General features: G+C 43.2%; 1 protein-coding gene across 1 annotated transcript in view; it reads left to right on the forward strand.

The window, feature by feature from the left end:
• LOC121859901 (chromobox protein homolog 2-like) overlaps window positions 1-22,816 on the forward strand; it is a 101,131-nt gene that overhangs the window by 41,789 nt on the left and 36,526 nt on the right. Inside the window, exon 4 of the mRNA XM_042356859.1 lies at window positions 22,251-22,326. Coding sequence (XP_042212793.1) covers window positions 22,251-22,326 — 76 coding nt within the window. The remainder of the gene's footprint in view (window positions 1-22,250; window positions 22,327-22,816) is intronic.

Below are 22,816 nucleotides of genomic sequence, written 5' to 3' on the forward strand. Positions count from 1 at the left end.
GCTGTGGTGTTTGAGGAGAGAGAGAGGTTCTGTTGCTGTGTTTGAGGGGAGGTTGTTGCTGTGGTGTTTGAGAGAGAGGTTCTGTTGTGGTGTTTAGAGAGAGAGAGGTTCTGTTGCTGTGGTGTTTAGAGAGAGGTTCTGTTGCTGGTGTTTGAGAGAGAGTTCTGTTTGAGGAGAGAGGTTCTGTTGCTGTGGTGTTTGAGAGAGAGGTTCTGTTGCTGTGGTGTTTGAGAGAGTTCTGTTGCTGTGGTGTTTGAGAGAGAGGTTCTGTTGCTGTGGTGTTTGTTCTGTTGCTGTGTGTTTATTTGTTTGAGGAGAGGTTCTGTTGCTGTGGTGTTTGAGAGAGATTGCTGTGGTGTTTGAGAGAGAGGTTCTGTTGCTGTGGTGTTTGAGAGGTTCTGTTGCTGTGGTGTTTGAGAGAGAGGTTCTGTTGCTGTGGTGTTTGAGAGAGAGGTTCTGTTGCTGTGGTGTTTGAGAGAGAGTTCTTTGTGGTGTTTGAGAGAGAGGTTCTGCTGTGGTGTTTAAGAGAGAGGTTCTGTTGCTGTGGTGTTTGAGAGAGAGGTTCTGTTGCTGAGAGAGAGTTCTGTTGCTGTGGTGTTTGAGGAGAGGTTCTGTTGCTGTGGTGTTCTGTTGCTGTGGTGTTTGAGAGAGTTCTGTTGCTGTTGTTTTGTGGTGTTTGAGAGAGTTCTGTTGTGTGGTGTTTGAGAGGTTGCTGTTGAGAGAGAGGCTGTGGTGTTTGAGGAGAGGTTCTGTTGCTGTGGTGTTTGAGAGAGAGAGAGAGAGGTTCTGTTGCTGTGGTGTTTGACAGGAGTTCTGTTGCTGTGTGTTTGAGGAGAGGTTCTGTTGTTGTGGTGTTTGAGAGAGAGGTTCTGTTGCTGTGGTGTTTAGAGAGGAGGTTCTGTTGCTGTGGTGTTTGAGAGAGAGGTTCTGTTGTGGTGTTTTCTGTTGCTGTGGTGTTTGAGGTTCTGTTGCTGTGTGTTTGAGAGAGGTTCTGTTGTTGTGGTGTTTGAGAGAGAGAGAGGTTCTGTTGCTGTGGTGTTTGAGAGAGGTTGTTGCTGTGGTGTTTGAGGGAGAGTACTGTTGCTGTTAAAGGGGGGGGGGGTTCTATTTGAGGTTTATCTTTTAAAAATTCATGAAATCCTTTAGAAGTATAAACACAAAACTGGTCTTACTAGGTCTGGGTATTAACATTGATTCTCGGTATATCTTGACTAGCTAGACCTAACCTAACCTAACCTAACCTAACCTAAACCTGTTAATGTATGTTGCGGACCACGTGTGTTTCTTATTGTTGTTGGAATTGCTGAGTATTTTTGCCACTGGATCACGTTGTTTAGGGTTTTACGAGTCTAATGTGTTGAGGTTGGTTGGTTGGTTGTTGTAGTGTCGTGTGCTGATGGTCGAGGTGCTTCATGTCTCCTTTGAGGTGTTTGAGGAGAGGTAAACACACCCACACCCCTACTACACCTCTCCCCGTTCTTGACACATTTCATTTCCTCGCTAAGTTTCCATTGGGTTCCATCTTGGGTGTGTTATGACAGGCTCTTTCTCCGGCCACTCGGTGTGTTGACAACCCAAGTAATTTTTACGTTATGGTCATTTATTATCGGGGCTGACGTGCCGTTTATGTTGTTCCTAGTTTTTAATGTGTTGGCAGATTTTCTTTCCACATGTTACCAATCACGAGTTGTTAATATTAACTCTTGTAAAATAATCTGCGGCTACGTTAACTGTGCGAACTTTACTTTTACCGATTCCCAAAATCTACTTCGAAACATATATTTAGCATCCTGTAATCACCAGTAATGATCATTGACATAGTGGTGGCAGGTCTTGGAGGCTACTAACACAGCCCTACACGTCCCTCTAAGGAGCTATAGTCTGTTGTGTGTGCTGGACGGTATTGTTGGTATGAAGCAAATATGGGGTTGTTATAAAGGCATTTTGTTAATATCAAGACCTGTGTGTGTGGAGGTTGTTCAGTGTACTGGGGCTTAGTTTACTTCTCGTGTTAATGTTGGTACAGCTGTAACTTGTGTGTGTGTAATAATAATAATAATAATAATAAACGGTTTATTAATAAGAGTTGCAGCCGGTGGCTGAAAATATACAAACTTACATGTGATTTAGACATAATGATATCGTTCAATACATTCACAGGGCTGTACAGTACATAAATCAGGAGTTGTTTATTATTTTAACAATAGATGGGATGGTGCTGTTCCCATATCTATCGGTGCGGGCTCTAATGGGCTGAATTTTGTTGTAGTGGCGGACTGCGCGAGATGGGCGGGGGGCTGCAGGTGGCAGGAGGTGGCGATGATGAGGATGGTGCGTGCAGTAGTCCACTGTGTGTGTGTGAGAGAGAGCCACGGCAGTGTTTCATTCGATGTTTTTTAAATGAGGAAAGTTCACCTGCTCTATGATAATTACTATAATTTAGCTGGTGTGCGTCACTCCAACGGTCGCCGGGTCGTTAGGTGATAACGATAAGATAGGAGGTACACCTGGATGCTGCTGCCTGGCTAGAAGGGTCGCGGGGACGATAACCTGGCTCTACCTACAGTGATGTAGTGAGTGTGAGACAGGCCTGGCACTTGACATTATTAGGGACCTGCCACACTTTGCCATAAACAGATGAATTGTACCGGGAATTTCCCCCCCAAACACTCATCATTCTGTCACTTTATGTAACTTGCTGACAAAATCCATGACCCTTCAGGCTTTTACGCCCTTAATGCATGAGTCATTTTGGTAAGCATGAACTACGCATGCTTCCCAGATGGGCGCTGTAAACGCTTCTGCGCTTCACCTTGCACAGGATGTAGGGGGGGGGGGGTTGCCCAATAAACTAGCCCCCTCGCGGGTCAAATTCTAAAGTGTGTGTGTGTGTGTTATGGTAAAACAAATGTGAAGTATACTAATTTTGTTCTGCATTATTGGATCACTTGAATATTAGACTCGCTAATATATTTCATATAATTAAACACCCAAACGCTACTTAGGTTAAATTAGTGTGTTTAGTAATCAGGTAAAATACACTGGGGTGCCTAATCTTCACTATAGGTTAACATATTTGTGTCTGGCTCGCGAGTCTTATTTAAAAAAAATCAGTGCTGTTATCCTAAGAGACGTTGTACACTGTTGTTAATGAGGTGATGTTCTTACTGGTGCCTCTGACGCGCGGATAAATTTACTCCCTGACGTAAACTGGTGACGCATTTGTGCCTGTAACTCACCATAATATTTAAGGTCTTTGTTGCAGCCATGAGTAAAGTTGTTATTATGTTACGACTCATTAAACTAGAGCGTTTTGTATTCCCGAGTGAGGGGGGGGGGGGGCGAGATATATAACTAATGAGACGGGTTATAATGTAAAGATATAGGTATAGAACAATAGTCAGGAAGGTTAGAGGAGGTGTGTTTATGACTTTCCTATCGACTGAGCTGAGGGGCGGCGACCAACACAGGAACTCAGACCAGGTAGATAGTAGAGGGGGCCGTGTAGTGTACTTATACCCCACAGGATTACAGTACACCACCGGAAATATTTGTGTGTGAGACTTGTATACGCTTCCCTTTATCCTAGGAAATTGTTGGTGAATTGTTTGGCATTAATAAGAAGCGCAGACTGTTCAAGAATTTCCTGAGAGCGACTGCAGGGATAAATTATTGTTCCCCTTTTGTTTGTCGGTACATGTTGCATTGGTGATGAAGGTGTGTTGACGGCAAGTTGTTATGCGTGTTATTACGACCATCTTCAGCCCTCGTGGTGGTTGTTACTGCTTCTGTTTGTGTGTCAGTCAGTCATCTCTATACATGTGGTAGTTGAGCTTTTTGTTGGTCCTATGAGCTGCCAGGACACAAGAAAGTGATAACTAAGACGCGGCGATGACTTGGTTAGGGAGTTTTTTTTTTTATTAGTTTGAAGATCGCTGTTTCTCGATCAGCTGGGTGGCTTTGTTGTGGTGAATGAAGGTGAGATTAGCTTATGTAATTATGCAGGTGGCCGCAAGAATTCAGGAGAAGGCGGTGTGAGGGATTATCCAGAGTGTGGTGAACCCAGTTTATTTCAGTTTAGGGTAGGTTAAGTTAGGTTAATGTTAAGGTGGTAAATCTTCAGTTGAAATAAGCTAGGGTGTGTAATCTTCGGGTGGTCCGGCTTTTTCCTACAGCATAGCGAAGGATTATATCAAACGTGGTACTTTAAAATAACACTCAACTTATGCAAGGCGAATTTTCAACATGTATATATATATATATATATCTCAAGCCCCGGGGAAAATAATATGTGGCGCTAGCAGCAGTTGGGTGTGATGGTGCGGCGCCATTGTTACGCGCTTTAAGGAAGATCTTGTTATGCCAAGGCCCTTCACATTTATCTTAACAGATGAGTTTTTCTTGTGTGAGTTTGCGTTTTCCTCCCGCAGTTATATATGTTGTAGTTGTCCTCCTTCAACAGCCGTATCATTATGAGATGGTCACTGATGGATATCCTCCCGTAGTGCCTGAAGGTGTACCTGACGTAGCTACCTGGTTTTATCGACGTGGCAGTATTATATTCCCCCCATTAAAGATGTAAAGTAAAAGTTGCTTTACGAAAGACTTGGGTGTATTGGTTACGAAAGAGTGTCTAGGATGTACTAGTGGGTTGGCCCAGCGACCCGCCTAGCTAGTTAGCGCCACTAATAATAACTAGCGGTAAGCAATTAGTGGTTGTAAATGTCTGGCGGGTCGACGATAAAGTGAGAGATAAACACGTTTGGCGGCTTAACGATGGCTAATGGTGCACCTTGTTGTTGCTCATCACCTGTGACCGTATTTTGGAGAGTTTCCGTCTCCTGGAGTGATCTGACAACACCTGGAGATGCTGGTCTTACCTAATACGCCATTAAGGAGCACTGCTTGCCAAGTGTTACAACAGGTGAAGAGTTCTTTGTCGTGTGTGTTTAAGTGTTAGTTGTGTGTTTTACGATAGTTGGATGAACACTAAAAGACCTGGAACTGAGTTTTATCTTGTCGGCAGCTCCCGTCACTCTCAATGGTGTAACTTACGACACAGTATTAAAAGTCGTGTTGTTTACCCTGTTCGATTTTAACCAATTACTTGTTTGTGAAGCTTGGCACTAGTTTATGAGTGTTGAATAAGTCATAACACAGAACGTTAGATGAGGTAAGTGTGTGTGGGCTGACGACATGCTAATAGATGTCTCTTGTTCTAACTTGAGGTTTAAGGGAATATTTTTAGCATAATTTAGTATTGTATTTTGTGGCTGTCGGAGGTGTTGAGGAACCCACTCGAGGGGGGGTTGGGGGGTATGGCGGGGTGAAAATATTGTTGTTTTGTTGTGGGTGCAGCTGTCAGGGTTATTAACACCGTGCATTATATCCTTGTTTCAACACCAGGTAATTGTAAAGTAACCAATAACACCAGATGTTGTTGGTTTATTGTTTACTTTACACACCCACTAGTGTTGTTTATGGTGGACCTTCTTCAATAACAGACAACTTTTAAAGAAATTACTTAGGTATTATGTAAATTTTTACTGAGGTACCGGTACGTAGAATATGGTTGGGTTTTTTTAATAGCTCTGTTTTAGCTAACAGGGTTTAAATATCACATGAGCCAGAAATCTTCAATAAGCGTCTTTAAATAGATGTATCCCAAGTGTTAAAGTTGTTGAAGTGACTTTGGTGCATCAGCTATTTAGCCCGTGTAGACAACTTTAATTTGTATAAAGGACCACTTAAGTCAGAAACGGCTGATAAGCTAAAGTTGACGGAGATGCACTTAGCTTTGTCTTTATTTACACACACACACACACACACACACACACACACACACACACACACACACACACACACACACACACAGCCTCTCAAGAGCACTTAGGCCAGAAATCCCTGATAAGCGCATTTTACCCTTGTGATAAACCACTAGTATTAATCGCTCGATAATGGAGCCTAGAATCTGAGCCCGTAGTACCGAGAGGCGAGCATACAACTTGTTATTTTCTGCCAACAAGCACCATGAGTAATAATTATCCTGCTTGCTGATTACCGCCAATTGTGAGGTGCATAAAACAGGAGGTTTGGCCAATTAGATAGTTAATAGATTTAGGGTAGTTATCAAGCTGGGGTTAATTATTTTTTTGGTGGTTCGTTTAGGGAATTAGGTGGATTATAGATAATTTGTATTCAAGATTTGCCAGTAATTGATTATAATAAGGGGATTGGTCGGTGCTGTAGCGTCTCTCTCTCTCTCTCTCTCTCTCTCTCTCTCTCTCTCTCTCTCTCTGCGTATTGTATATCTCTACAGCACTTAATTACACCACACGCTGTAGCCTTTCCGTTGGGTATTTCATCTGTATTTTTTTTTTTGCATTTATAAATTGTTAACTTTTACTCTATTTTACCTCCGTTTAATTATTTATCTTTAGCTTTATTTGAACTATTTTAGCTGTTTATTTTGTTATTATAGCTGTCTGACTCTTTTTTTATTAGCTGTATCATCACATATTTGCTTCGGTATATCTTATTTATTTTTTATATGTCGGAAATGCAAACGCTTAGAAATATAACGGACCGCGGCGCATATTTCCCCTAACCATTTTCCGATGATTGCCGGGCAGATGGCTTACCAAGGCCCGGTAACCTCCTCTCTCTCCCCCGGCAACCCCCTTCCTCCCGGCAACCTCTTCCTCCCCAGACAACCCCTTCCTCCCCCGACAACCTCCCCCAGACAACCTTCCTCCCCCCACAACCTTCCTCCCCCAGACAACCTTCCTCCCCAGACAACCCCTTCCTCCCCGACAACCTCTTGTTTATATTGTGTCTTTTCATAGGGATTAAGGGTGAATTAGTAGTTGTAGTACTTTGGGGGCTGACATGAAAGATCCCTCCTCCCCGAAGCTTTATTTCACCTAAGGTTAACCTCAACCTAATGCGAACCTGGCTCAGCCTAACGCTAACCTGACCTAGCCTAACGCCTGACCTAACCTAACGCTAACCTGACCTGACCTAACCTAACGCTAACCTGACCTGACCTAACCTAACGCTAACCTGACTTAACGTAACGCTAACCTAACCTAACCTAACGCTAACCTAACCTAACGCTAACCTGACCTGACCTGACCTAACCTAACGCTAACCTGACCTAACCTAATGCTAACCTAGCTTAACCTAACCTAATGCTAATCTAACCTAACCTACTGCTAACCTAATCTCACCTAACCTAACAAAACCTAATCCAATCTCAACCTAACCTAACCCGAAATAGTGTTTGGGAGGTTAATCTTTAGGTGAACTCAAATACGGTGGGATAAACCTATTTTCTGTAATTTTTGTCTTTCGGGAATTTATGTCAGGCTTGTTTACACTTGATCAACCTTGTTTACTTGATCAACCTTGTTTACTTTGATCAGTCTTGTTTACTTTGATCAGCCTTGTTTACCAGCTTTGGTTACTTGATCAGCTTTGTTTACTTGATCAGCCTTGTTTACTTGATCAGCCTTGTTTACTTGATCAGTCTTGTTTACTTGATTTACTTGATCAGCCTTGGTTACTTTGATCAGCCTTGTTTACTTTGATCACCCATGTTTCCTTGATCAGCCTTGTTTATTTGATCAGCCTTGTTTATTTGATCAGCCTTAACAAACACACTGTCATGAGCACACAGGGTAATCAATTACACACACACACACACACACACGAGCTGTTTACAAGATTAAATAGAGAGATGTTTACGTGGTTATCAGTCATTGTCCCGTGTTATTCTCTGTAAACGTTCGGTGGGATACATTCCTTTGTGTACCTAGTGAATGTTTTGTGTGGCGGTCAGCGTGAGTCGATATCTGTGGGTGTGGAACGCGGCCTTTTGGTAGCAGGGTGTGTGATTATTTTGTGTGGGCGGGAGTGGCCAGGTGTCGGGTCAGCTGGCAACTAACCTAACCTAACCTTAGTTGTTATGGTGGGTTGACTGTTTGTTGGTGGTCACAGAACCTATCGTGACCTAACCTAACCTTTTCCGTGGAGCTTGGTTGCGTTAGTGTATGGTTCCGTCTGTTACGAAAGTGTGTGAAAGGGAGATGTGGGGTGGTGGTGGTTGGTTTTGTGGTGATGGAGGTGATAATGATGATGGTGATAGTGTGTGTGGTGCAGTTTGTCATGAATGCGTCAGAGATACTGTATGATGGTGGTTTGTTTATCGTGGTGATGGTGTCATTGTTGTGTGTTGGTCGTGTAGAACAGCGTAACATAGTGATGGTTGTATTCTCCTGGCTGGTGGCAGGGAGCACCATGATGGTAATGGCAGCCAGGTGAGCATGGGAGCAGTACCAGGGCCACCGGCTCAATGACACACCGCCATCGTGTGTCACTCCCGCCTGGTGACAAAATCGATGGTATTTTTTGACAGTGAGAGTCCCGCGCAACTGGCAGGTGTAATTACCAACGTTTTATTTACGCGAGGCTTGACGGCCAACGTTTGACAAACGTGTTTTTATGGGAAGCTTTTCGACAAACGTTTACCAAACAAACAGTTTGTTTTCTACACATTCTCACCAGGAAACATTCATTAGCCAAGTTTTCCTTCTGACTGACGGGCCTCGACATGTTACACCAACACATTACGTCAAGCAACTCAACAGCGTTTGTGAGCCAACGGTGTTTTTAGCGGAAACCGAATAACATCAAACGTTTGTCAGTAATAGTTTTTAGTGCAACGTTAACTCATCAACGTTATGAGAGGCAATGTGGTAGCTTACCTCTTGACACCGGTTTGTGTAAAGTCACCTTTCCTGTGTATTATGATTTAACCAGTTGAATATTATCATTATTTTGACTTAACATTATCTATAAGAAATATATTTATGTAGGATTACCTTTTGTTTCTATTTTAATCACCTGTCTTACTCCTAGGCCCTCCGACACGGCTATAGAACTATACTCTAGAGTTCATTATTATTATTATTATTATTATTATTATTATTATTATTATTATTATTATTATTGGTGTTTGTGATATTATTTTTAGGTATTTAAAATAATAAAGCCCGTGGCAATTTTTGTTTCGTTCCATTGATATATTAAATACCCATACGGCAGTCAAGTAAACACAGTCATGGCGAAACAACAGCGAGTATGAAGGATTTATATTGGGCTGTAAAAAACAAAAGTTAAAAAAAGCATTATTATCGGAGTAGTTAGTAAGGTGAAGATAGTCGGACCAAAAGCCACTCTCAAGGTCTTTTGTTGGTTAGGGAATGTAATTAAAATCCCCGGGAGTGAGTTAGGTAAATGATAATAATGGAGTGGAATTGGAAAAAAAAGAGGTATTTATTTATTTATTTTGTGAGTGTTTTATAGATGAGGTTTGTGAGGGCTGGTTAAAGTGAACAAGGTAAATTAAGGGCATTTGTTGGGCATTTTGTTGATTGGTTAAGTTATATAATTAAAAGATTTGTGGGTTAGTTAGGAAATGGAAATAAACTTTTTACGCTGCCAGGGATAAATTAAAATCATTATCAAAAGCATCATCATCATCATCTTCTCTATCTCTCCTCTCACGCACACACACACACGCGCACACACACACGCACACACGCACGCACACGCACACACGCACGCACGCGCACACACACACACACACACACACACACACACACACACACACTTGTTACAGAACCAAATTAATTTCTAGTGAAGGTAAATGACCTGACTACTTCAGGTAATTGGCGCCGTTTCAACAACTTTGTTTATGGACACCAGGAAAGGTCAAAACGTATTTCTGGTAAACTCTTCATAACCCCCTTCTCCACACCCCTTCCTCTTACCCCCTCCTTCCCTCTTACCCCCCTTCCCTCTCACCCCCTTCCTCTCCCCTTCCCTCTCACCCCCTTCCTCTCACCCTTCCCTCTCACCCCCTTCCCCCTCCTCACCCCCCAGCACTAGAAGGGTTATTGTTCTTATTATTGTTTTATTGTTTATGTACTATACCAGGATTATTCAGCGTAGTTTTTACACACACACGCATACGTTCTCTCTCTCTCTCTCTCTCTCTCTGCTCCGGCCAGGTTAATGAGCACTGTTTACCTGGTTTTTACCTTTGACCAGACAACTCCTAAACGTTCATAATAAACTAAGAATTTTTTTGATGTTCATAAAATCTTGACTATGATGACTTAACCCCCTGAGTTCGATGATTTAATCCCCTGAGTGCGATGACTTAACCCCCTGAGTACGATGACAACCCCCTGAGTTCGATGATTTAACCCCCTGAGTACGATGATTTAATCCCCTGAGTACGATGACTTAACCCCCTGAGTGCGATGACGCAACCTTTAGAGTACAATGACTAAATCCCCAAAGTGTGATGTCTTGGTCCTTTCAATGCCATAGTAATTAATTCCCGTTCTCAAGAGATAAGTCATCGTACTCAAGGGATGATTCATCGTACTCAAGGGATGATTCATCGTACTCAAGAGATAATCGTAAAAAAAAACTATAACGAGTGAAATAATTTGTTATTAGATTAGATTATGATATTATTTGTGATAGTAAAAAGAAAACTTGGAATAAATTGGCTTTTAAAGCTCGTGATGTTCCGATGAAAAAGAAATCAACCTACTGTATGTACTTTACAACTTGACACATACTTTACAACCTGACACATACTTTACAACCTGACACATACTTTACAACATGACACACATACTTTACAACCTGACACATACTTTACAACCTGACACATACTTTACAACCTGACACACGTACTTTACAACCTGACACACATACTTTACAACCTGACACACATACTTTACAACCTGACACATACTTTACAACCTGACACTTACTTTATGACCTGACACACATACTTTACAACCTGACACACATACTTTACAACCTGACACACATACTTTACAACCTGACACACATACTTTACAACCTGACACACATACTTTACAACCTGACACATACTTTACAACCTGACACACATACTTTACAACCTGACATAACACATACAGGCCTCCGTCATAAGAATCAGGTAGGGGAAAAAAGGTGAGAGTGAGTGTTGTTGTGCTGGCTATTAGAGTATCGGTGTCCAGGTAATAATCACACACACACACACACACACACACACACACACACACACGGGTTGAGCGTGGGCGTGTGAGGGCTACAGGGCGTATGTGTGGGGGGGGAGTGGGGGGTGCGTATGTATTAGAGTTGAGCCACAAGAACGCCTAAAAAAAACGGGGCAGCCTTTAGGAGAGAGACGTTTGGTTAATTGTCGTGACCACAGACACGCCAACACGCCATCACCTACGTCATGTGTGGTTCTCCTCCTGGTCCCCTCCTACCACACCTCCCCGCACTCCCCTCCCTTTCCACTCCACCTTCCACTCTCCCCTGCCACCTCTCCCCAGTTCCTCCACACCCCCCACCCCTCCACTCCCTCCCTGCCACACCCTTCTTCACTCTCACCTCCTTTCCCTTGCTCAAGGAAATGATGTTGAACTGGGCGATTAGCTGGGGTCCCTGTTATAATAGTCCCCTGTCCTAGCTCTGTCCTAGAGTCTTGCCCCAGCCCCCTGCCCTGTAGTTCTGCCCTAATAGCCCCCTGCCCTAATAGCCATCCCTGTCTTAATAGCCCCCCTGCTCTGATAACCCCCTGACCCCCAATCTAACCTGACTTACCCTGATCATTTAGAATCACTTACTAATCAGCCCTTTAGATTTAATAGACACCCAAACTTGGGGCCTGTTAAGACTTTTGGGGGCTCCATTAGACGTGTAAGCGGAGTCCACGTGGATGAGAGGGTACCTCGTGGGCTTTTGTTTACCGAGCTGGGGTACAAGTAATGCTCCCCAGTCGTGTTTAGTGATACTGCTTGCCTGCCGGAGGAGTAAATCTCTCAGCTATTTTATTTACTGAAATAATTTCGTAAAGATTTATTTTATGAATGGAAGTAATTAGAACACGATTTATACTGTTGACTGAAGTAATTAGGACTACATTTAAGCTGTTGACTGAAGTAAGAATCAGACTAAACTTCTACTGATATTTACTGAGGGAGTGAGACTGTAACGCAGGCATTGATCATCCTCTCTCTGTTTACTGAACGAAGCAGAACTGAAAATATTGTTCTTGTTTACTGAGGTAGACAACAAACAGGTCTTTACCTCCACCGCTCTGTTTACTAAGATACGGTGCAGGTTAGTCTCGTTGTTTACCGAGGTAGGGGGCGTGGCCATCTAGAGACTTTCTTGGACTACGATGACTTAACCCCTAGAGTACAATGAGTTAACCCCTAGAGTACGATGACTTAACCCCTAGAGTACGATGGCTTAACCCCTAGAGTACACTGAGTTAACCCCTAGAGTACAATGAGTTAACCCCTAGAGTACAATGAGTTAACCCCTAGAGTACAATGAGTTAACCCCTAGAGTACACTGAGTTAACCCCTAGAGTATAATGAGTTAACCCCTAGAGTACAATGAGTTAACCCCTAGAGTACAATGAGTTAACCCCTTGAGTACGATGATAGAATCCCTTGAGTACGATACCTTAAACAGTCCAGTACCACCAGCCTTTCCTAACATGACTGATAGAGTGTTTTCGTGCGAGGGATTTTATATATATATATATATATTTTTAAAGTGGGATATAATACAGTCAATTGCTAATACACGGTCACCATTTTTCCTTTGGCGGGGAGTGTAGGGATGGGGGATTTATACTGGGGGCTCCAAAGTAATGTTCAGAGGATTTACGGTCGTTACAGTGCTATCTGTCTGTCCGTTCGTTCGTCCCTAGATAAATGGTTTACGCTCTAACTCTCAGTGTAAGTTGTGTCATTTTACCGGTGCATACGGTCTGGTGACGCCGGGTTTAGGTGTCGTAGCGCATCATGTCAAGATTATGATTCATTGACTGGTGTGTGATGTAGTGCTCAGCGGGGATCAACTACGTCATGGATGGCTCCAGCTCAGTTTCTATATGGCTTTTGGCTGCGGCGCGGTTGATGAATATTGGAAGCTCACTAATATAGGGTTAAGAATTTAAGTAGCTTAGTGGAGGTCAGGTTGGTGGGGTCTTTAATACAGTCCCCACGACGAGTGTTTACAGCATTGTTAAGTCTCCTGGAGATGGAGTATTAGGTAACTTATTTGAAGTTTGCTCTGATGATATTCATTATTTAACGGTTTAGTGTGTGTGTGTGTGTGTGTGTGTGTGTGTGTGTGTGTGTGTGTGTGTGTGGCTGTAAGTGATCTCTTGTGGTGCACGTGGCCTGCGGGTGTGTGGTGGACCACATCGGTGTAGGCTATGAGAAATGTCCGGCATTAAATAAGTGTATGTGTGTATAATCCTCTGATAAATAGAGGTGATATTGTTGCATCATTCACCGCTGATAAACTACTCGTTCGCTTATCTTAATTATCTCTTGTGTGTTTCTGGCTCTGGTGGGCGGTGACACGTGTTATTCTATACGTCGAATGTCCAGACGAACTTAAGACATGTATATAGAACAGGTAAACAGGTGATAGAGTGAATGATTTTAGAGGAGAGGCGCGTGACGTAGATTACCACCCATCGGGACGGTATTATTAAACTGTGTCCAATTAAGTGCATTTGAGTCTGGGTCTCGTGTCCCACAATCCCTAGGGCTCACCTGGTGAACCCCACACCGTTGTTGGACGACGTTTGAGGCTCACGTAAGTAGAGAAATGTGTGAGATAACTTTCCAGGGTATTTGGGGAGAATATTGATCAGTTGTGTTGAGTCCCCAGGTGTTTGTACAGCTACCTGCAGTGAATACCTGATACAAGAGGTGATTGTGAAGTAGATAGAGACTCAAGGTGTTATGTTGTGTTCTTCTCCTGCAAGTGGTTGAGGGTTGGTGTTGCTCAGGGTAGTTCAAGAATTAAAGTTTATGCTCATTGAACATTCTGACAATTAAGAGAGATAGGTTTATTGTATATGTAAAATTAATTGTAATTACCAAGAGAAAATAAAGTTTAATTACCTAATTTTTTGACGTATGTAACTGTTTCCCTAACTAGCTGAACTATTTTTTTTAACCAAGTTTGTAGTGTTTATGGTGATGGGTTGTGTCCGCTTTATGCAGGAGCTTGTCCACTATATTTGTGAGGGACTGTCCGTTATTTCGGTAGTGGGATTATGTGTAACTTAATGATTTATGGTGATGGGATTCTGCCCTCATACCCCCCCCCCCGCCCGCCCCGCTCCGCCCTCCCACTCCCCCTCCCCCCACTTGCTCCTTTCCTCCTCCTCCTCCTCCTGTCCCAGAGAGTAGGTCTACACAAGTCTCCCATAACCCTAGCCTCGACCTTGGGAGATCCCAATTAGCGTTAACGACCGTCTGGACGTCATCTCGCGGGGGACGTTACCATGGGTCTGGGTAGTTCAACCTTCAGCTCCAGGAATGGCGGTGGTGGCTGGGGAAGGGATTTGGGGGGGGTGACTCAGGAGGTCGTTAGGGTGATCCCAGCTGTTGGGCTGATCTTTTAACTACCCCTTCAGAGGCGGAGAATCAGTCGTTGGAGAGTGTGTGTGTGTGTGTGTGTGTGTGTGTGTGTGTGTGTGTGTATGTGCATAAAGACTAGAATAGGATTTTATGTTGTTCTGGGCAGGTTTAGTTAAGGTAATTGGTGGGTTAATGTCCGGGACTGGTTGAGTTAGTAGGTGAGTGACTGAATTAATTAGTTTCACAGGTAAGAGTAGTGAGCTGCACAGGTGAGAGTAGTAAGCTGCACACGTGAGAGTAGTGAGCTGCACAGGTGAGAGTAGTAAGCTGCACAGGTGAGAGTAGTAAGCTGCGCAGGTGAGAGTAGTGAGTGAGAGCAGAGCTGCACACGTGAGTAGTGAGCGCACAGGTGAGAGTGTAAGCTGCACAGGAGAGTAGTGAGCTGCACAGGTGAGAGTAGTAAGTGCAGGTGAGAGTAGTGAGCTGCACAGGTGAGAGTAGTAAGCTGCGCATGTGAGAGTAGTGAGCTGCACAGGTGAGAGTAGTAAGCTGCGCATGTGAGAGTAGTGAGCTGCACAGGTGAGGGTAGTAAGCTGCACAGGTGAGGGGAGTAAGCTGCACAGGTGAGAGTAGTAAGCTGCACAGGTGAGGGTAGTAAGCTGCACAGGTGAGAGGGTAATAGGTTAGTTAGCGTATCTCCTAATCAGTTGATAATATGAGGTGATTTGTCTAGAATCTTACACACATATACATACATACATACATACATACATACATACATACATACATACATACATACATACATACATACATACATACATACACACATACATACGTACATACACACGAAAGAGAGAAGCAGTTGTCGATAGAGCGGACTTATCTCAAACCGACCTTCGATATAACGGACGTCCTTATCTATATTGACCGTTAAATAGAGGTTAGGTTAGGTTAATATTGTGAGTTAAAAATAAAATTAACCACAGTAATGGCTTTGTATTTGTAAGGCAAGTGGATAATGGTAAATCTCCTGGGGTTAATTACTGTTATTATCCTACTTGGTTGAATAAGGTTAATTTTAGCATAAACATATGTTAAGGAAAAAAATACTGCAGGAAAAGAGTGATTTGTGTGTTTAACCGTTTATGAAGTCAGTCTGGGTGAGGTTAATAACTGGTCATGTTTTCAGTATTATTGTATCTATCGTTATTGTCTGATTTTACCTGTGTGTCTGTCTACCTGTTAATATTTTCCCCCTCAAATACCTTTTACGGATTTATTTATTTATTTGCATTTGTTAGTTTATTTATTTATTTGTTTTGTTTTTCGTGTCTGCAACGTTGTAGATGTATGTGTATTTTGCCGGTGTTACTCTCCGCATATTTACCGCTATCCTTTGCGTATATTCTCAGTTATCTTATGCGTATGCTCTCAGTTATTGGATGCGCATATTCTCAGTTATCCAATACGTATATTCTCAGTTATCATTTGCGTATATTCTCAGTTATTCTATGCGTATATTCTCAGTTATTCTATGCGTATATTCTCTTATCTTATGCGTATATTCTCTGTTAACTTATGCGTATATTCTCAGTTATCTATGCGTATAATTTATCAGCTATCCTTTGCGTATAATTTTAGCTATTCTATGCGTATATTCTCAGTTATCCGATGCGTCTATTCACAGTTATCCGATGCATATATTCACAGTTATCCGATGCGTATATTCACAGTTATCCGATGCGTATATTCACAGTTATCCGATGCGTATATTCACAGTTATCCGATGCGTATATATTCTCAGTTAACCGATGCGTATATATTCTCAGTTATCCTATATTCTAGCCCAACATCGTCATTCATATACTTCAGGGAGCACCCTACTATCAGGAGGGGAGGAGAGGGACTACTTGTTGCCATTGTGTTGAAGGAAGGAAGGAAGAGGTTGACTCCCACTAGTGTCGAGGAGGAGGTTGGCGTTTTATGGCCGTCTCTCTATTTTTTTTTTATGTAGTTTTAATGTCTGTGTCTGGTATTCCTCTCCCCTTGGTACTCCTCTCCCCTTGGTACTCCTCTCCCCTTGGTACTCCTCTCCCCTTTATGCTCCTCTCCCCTTGGTATTCCTCTCCCCTTGGTATTCCTCTCCCCTTGGTGCTCCTCTCCCCTTGGTATTCCTCTCCCCTTGGTATTCCTCCCCTGGTATTCCTCCCCTTGGTATTCCTCTCCTGGTATTCCCCTCCTTGGTATTCCTCTCCCCCTGGTATTCCCCTCCCCTTGGTATTCCTCTCCTGGTATTCCTCCTTGTTCCTCCTCCCCCTGGTATTCCCCTCCTTGGTATTCCCTCTCCCCTGGTATTCCTCTCCTTGGTATTCCTCTCCCCTATTATTCCCCTCCCCTTGGTGTCCTCTCCCTGGTATTCCTCCTTGGTATTCCCCTCCTTGGTATTCTCCCCTGGTATTCCCCTCCCCTTATTATTCCCCTCCCCTTGGTATTCCTCTCCCTGGTATTCCCCTCCCCCTGGTATTCCTCTCCCCTGGTATTCCCCCTCCTTGGTATTCCTCCCCTGGTATTCCCCTCCCCTTAGTATTCCCCTCCCCTGGTATTCCCTCTCCCCTGGTATTCCTCTCCCCTGGTATTCCTCTCCCCTGGTATTCCTCTCCCCTGGTATTCCCCTCCTTGGTATTCCTCTCCCCTGGTATTCCCCTCCTTGGTATTCCCCTCCCTGGTATTCCTCTCCCCTGGTGTCCTCTCCCCTGGTATTCCTCTCCCCTGGTATTCCTCTCCCCTAGTATTCCCCTCCCTTAGTATTCCTCTCCCCTGGTATTCCCCTCCTTGGTATTCCCCTCCCCTTGGTATTCCTCTCCCCTGGTATTCCTCTCCCCTGGTATTCTCTCCCCTAGTATTCCCCTCCCCTTGGTATTCCCCTCCTTGGTATTCCTCTCCTTGGTATTCCTCTCCCCCTGGTATTCCCTCCTTGGTATTCCTCTCCTTGGTATTCCTCTCCCCTGGTATTCTCTCCCCTTGTATTCCTCTCCCCTGGTATTCCTCTCCCCTGGTATTCCCTCCTTGGTATTCCTGGTATTCCTCTCCCCTGGTATTCCTCCCCTGGTATTCCTCTCCCCTGGTATTCCCCTCCCCTGGTATTCCCCTCCTGGTATTCCCTCCCCTTGGTATTCCTCTCCCCTGGTATTCCTCTCCCCCTGGTATTCTCTCCCCCTGGTATTCCCCTCCTTGGTATTCCCCTCCTTGGTATTCCTCTCCCCTTGGTATTCCTCCCCTGGTATTCCTCCCCTTGGTATTCCTCCCCCTTGGTATTCCTCTCCCTGGTATTCCTCTCCCTTGGTATTCCTCTCCCCTGGTATTCCTCTCCCCCTGGTATTCCCCTCCTTGGTATTCCTCCTTGGTATTCCTCTCCCCTGGTATTCCTCTCTGGTATTCCTCTCCCCTGGTATTCCCTCCTGGTATTCCCCTCCTTGGTATTCCCTCCCCTTGGTATTCCTCTCCCCTGGTATTCCTCTCCCCTGGTATTCCTCTCCCCTGTATTCCCCTCCTTGGTATTCCCCTCCTTGGTATTCCTCTCCCCTGGTATTCCTCTCCCCTGGTATTCCTCTCCCCCTTATTCCTCCTGGTATTCCCCTCCTTGGTACTCCCCTCCTTGGTATTCCTCCTCCTGGTATTCCCTCTCCCCTGGTATTCCTCTCCTGGTATTCCTCTCCCCTGGTATTCCTCTCCCCTGGTATTCCTCTCCTGGTATTCCTCTCCCCTGGTATTCCTCTCCTGGTATTCTCTCCCCTGTTCCTCTCCCCTGGTATTCCTCTCCCCTGGTATTCCTCTCCCCTGGTATTCCTCTCCCCTGGTATTCCTCTCCCTGGTATTTCCCCTGTTCCTCTCCCCTGGTATTCCTCTCCCCTGGTATTCCTCTCCCCTGGTATTCCTCTCCCCTGTTCCTTCCCTGGTATTCCCCTCCTTGGTATTCCTCTCCTGATGATGTTGATGTGTTTGCCTTTCGTCTCAAGAGTTTTAGTGTGGGTGATAAATGATGTTTTGGAAGTGAAGTTTGTAGGGGATGTTTGTGTGTGTGTGTGTGTGTGTGTGTGTGTGTGTGTGTGTGTGTGTGTGTTTGATGTTTCTACTTGCTGGTTTTGTTGTGTTGATGATAATTGTGGTGTTGTTGTGTTGATATTTGTGGTGTTGTGTTGATGACCTTGTTATGGTGTTGTGTTGATGATCTTGTTGTGGTGTTGTGTATTGTTAATGACCTTGTTTTTGTTGTGTGTGTTTGATATTTCCACTTGTTGGGTTGTTGATGTGTACACCTGTGTGGGTTGTTGATGTGTACACCTGTGTGGGTTGTTGATGTGTACACCTGTTTGGGTTGTTGATGTGTACACCTGTGTGGGTTGTTGATGTGTACACCTGTTTGGGTTGTTGATGTGTACACCTGTTTGGGTTATTGTGTACACCTGTTTGGGTTGTTGATGTGCACACCTGCTGTTTGTAAATACTTGTTGATTTCTTACAATTGCTGGTTATCTTCGCTCAAGTACAGTGGCCCTTCTCTAATACTTTATTCTGTACTGTTGTCGTCTGTTTTATTCATATTTCGTATCTCCTTTGTTTTATTTAGGTTATTTTTATTATTATTCTCTCTCTCTCTCTCTCTCTCTCTCTCTCTCTCTCTCTCAGTTTATATTCCTCGTCACACAGAAGCAGTGAGAGAGAGATATAGTGTCACCTCTGTTGTCCATCCTGTCTTGTTATAGTGCATCCCTCCAGCCTCTCTGTTGACACTGTAAAAAAAAAAAAAACCCTCATATTTATCATTTTATTTTGAACAAATCTCGAACAAGATTAATGTTGACATGAATTTGCAGAGTTTCGCGTACTGGTGAATTTGAGATGGATCCTTGCATGTATAATGAATGTAAATAAAGGCACTCGGCATTAATTGATGAATGCCGAGGCCAGGTGAAACTTTTTTTTTTTGATTAGGGAAACGGGAATAATTACTGAGATGAAATATTTTATTGGGGAAGGGGATTTGTGATTGAGATTAAAAAAAAGTTGTATTTCAGGATGTAATAAATGTAATATAGATGATATTTATTCATAATACAGATTGGTACAGAAATATAATTACAGTATTGTTACAGATATCCGTATTAGTAGATTTAATTTAGCCAGAAACTAAATTTTGAAATATAACTAAACAGCAGATTCAAACAGTACTGTACTATTACAACATATAGATACAGTAGCAATGAATATTCTGTAGTCTGAAACTTTATACTGATATATCGTTGTTGTGCTGTTACGGGTTACGTAATTAAGAAGTAGATTTCAGACTTTTTTATGACAACACAAATAACAGTTTAGGTAGATGCAATATGATATAAATTGCTAAGTCACATTTACAAGCTTTTCTTCTACATAAACTTGTATTGACATTTTGTAGAGCTATAATTACTAGTATAATTTAGGTGTTAATGGATAGATTCACGCACAGGATGTTTATTTAGAAGAAGAAAATACAGATTTATACATAAAATACGGGTACAGTATTTACCCAGGTGGTGTCTGTATCAGGGCGGGGTTGGTTTAATAATTTTGTGGTGCAGTACAAATTTGATGGCCAATTTAGGTACCCCACTACAGTTTATGTACCCGGGGAAGGTTTAGTTGTAGTAGACGTTTGTCATCACAGTGGGTTTTATATACAAGTTTAATGTTCTTATGATTTCTGAGTCCGTCCAGGCATATGTTAAGGGGCTGTGTTTCCTAGTGAGTATTATTATTATTTTACTGGGTATTATACATTCGATATAGTGATCTTACGAATTTATGGACATTACTCAGGAAAAAGGTGACTTAGTTCATAGATGGTGTTTGAAATTGGTCTCCTTGTTGACTGGTGCAGGTGTGGGTATAGTGATGTATCGAGCACACCTGAGCACACCTGTATTATTGGTCAGTCAGTGGATGGATGGTCTTGTGTTGGTGTGGGTATGGGTTAGGTTGACGTCGGGTTGTGTGTGTGTGTTGAGGTGGTGGGAGTAAGGGGGTATTGTTTTGTTCTCTCTGTTCCCTCCCTCTTCCCCTTCCTCTTCCCTCCCCCATCCTTTTCTGCTCGTCCTCACTTCCTCCCTCCTGCTCCTCCTCCTCTTCCTATTTCCTGCTCGTTGTCTTCTTCTTCTTTCCCTCTCCCTCGGTCATCGTCCTCTATTCCTCTCCACCTCTCTCCCGCTCTTCCCCGGCTCGCTTCTCTCCCACTCCCTTCTTCCCTGCTTGTCCTCCTCCTCCTCCTCCTCTCTGTCTTTACCCCCCTCTCTTCTCCTCTTCTCTCCCTCTCCCCTAACACCCCCTTCTCTCCACCTCCCCCTCATCTCTCCCTCTCACTTGGCAGAATATATTGATCGGTTCAAATACAACTTATCTTCAGAGTGGTGTAGCCTCCAGACACTGTGAAAAGCTCCAACGTGGGATCCCTTTAAGGCCTTTTCACTTAATTGACTACTGAAAGTTTTGGCTGGGGAAAGTCTCTACCACGCCTTTTGGAATGCAGTCACGGCGAGATTGCAATTGCAGGGTAATTTAATAGTACCGTGGCGCATTTGGTAAGAGTCAACAAAATTATGGACGAGATGCTATAAATGTTTTGAGATTAGTTGTGTTATGTTGAAAGGCAGTTGGGTTGTGTCATGTGGGGTAGTTATTCAGGTGGGGTGGTTATTCAGGTGGGGTAGTTATTCATGTGGGGTGGTTATTCATGTGGGGTAGTTATTCATATGGGGTAGTTATTCATGTGGGGTAGTTATTCATGTGGGGTAGTTATTCATGTGGGGTAGTTATTCATGTGGGGTTGTTATATATGTGGGGTAGTTATTCATGTGGTGGTTATTCATGTGGGGGGGTTGTTCATGTGGGGTTGCTATTCATTTGTGGTGATTATTCAAGTGATTTTTTGTGATGACAGTTTGTTATTACTTAGTGGTACTGTAATCTCCTGTACTATGTTAACCTTCGGGTCACAGCGAATTACTGTAGTTCGTACTCTTTGAATACGATATCTTAACCCCTTGAGTACGATATTTTAACCCCTTGGGTACGATATCTTAACCCCTTGAGTACGATATCTTAACCCCTTGAGTACGATCTCTTAACCCCTTGAGTACGATCTCTTAACCCCTTGAGTACGATATCTTAACCCCTTGAGTACGATATCTTAACCCCTTGAGTACGATATCTTTCTTTACATAGATGTTATCCTATATTGTAAACATACATTCACATAATTAGTCTTTGAGGATTTTAAACTATGTATGTGTGTATGTTGGTGTGTGTGTGTGTGTGTGTGTGTGTATGTATGTATGTATGTATGTATGTGTACAAAGAGATTAATTAAAGTGTCGTGGCAATTCTGAATCCCTGATAGGTAATAATGGCCTCTTAAAAATAAAGCCTTTGGTCACAGTAAATATTTGTTCAGTGTAAAGTTTTCGTTGTTTACAGGATTCGTGTTATACCGAACCAAGTCGTTGTTTATTTGTTTACAGAGATAACGTTATAGGAGTGGATTGTTATTTTGTTTGTTTGTTTACCTAGCGTTAGATGAGAGGGTTTAGTTGTTTATGTAACGATTTATAAGGACTGATTTGTTGATTGTTTATTTGTTTGCGTGACGTTATATAAGTGGACTAATTTGTTGTTTGTTTACAGAACGTTATATGAGTGAGCTAACTTGTTTTGTTTCTTTGTTTACAGCCAACGTGAGTCTGGGGGAGCCAAGAGAGGACCCAAGCCTAAGAACAAGGGGAGAGACGTACCACACCAAGTCAGGGTAAGTGGCGTCTATCTGTCTATCTGTCTGTCTGTCTGTCTGTCTGTCTATGTCTGTGTACGTCCTGTCTTGATTTTACATGTGGGTGAATGTCTGTATCTGTGTCTACATGTACGTCCTGCTTTGGCTTTGTATGTTATGTGAGTTTATGTCTGCCTATGTTTATGTAGGTATATGTCTGCCTGTTTGTCTATATGTATACAATCATAAACACATGTTGGAGTTACATAGAGAGACATATGTATTTCAGTTATATACCCAGAAGCTGTGTCATCTCTTGTACAGTCACCCACGAACCCCAAATTCGTGAATCCGAAGCCATAAACACCGATGTATTATTCTGTCCATAAATGCTTCGGATTCACGAGTCTGAATTTCGGGGTTCGTGGTTCAGGAGAAGAGGTGGCAGGACGTTTGCGGGGTGACTGTAGCTACATATAAGAGCGTGGAGTTACATATTTACTTGCGTCAAACTGTGTCACGACGCCCT

Source organism: Homarus americanus, unplaced genomic scaffold (genome assembly GCF_018991925.1).
Source record: "Homarus americanus isolate GMGI-L3 unplaced genomic scaffold, GMGI_Hamer_2.0 scaffold44110, whole genome shotgun sequence".
In the NCBI taxonomy this organism is placed as follows: Eukaryota; Metazoa; Arthropoda; class Malacostraca; order Decapoda; family Nephropidae; genus Homarus; species Homarus americanus.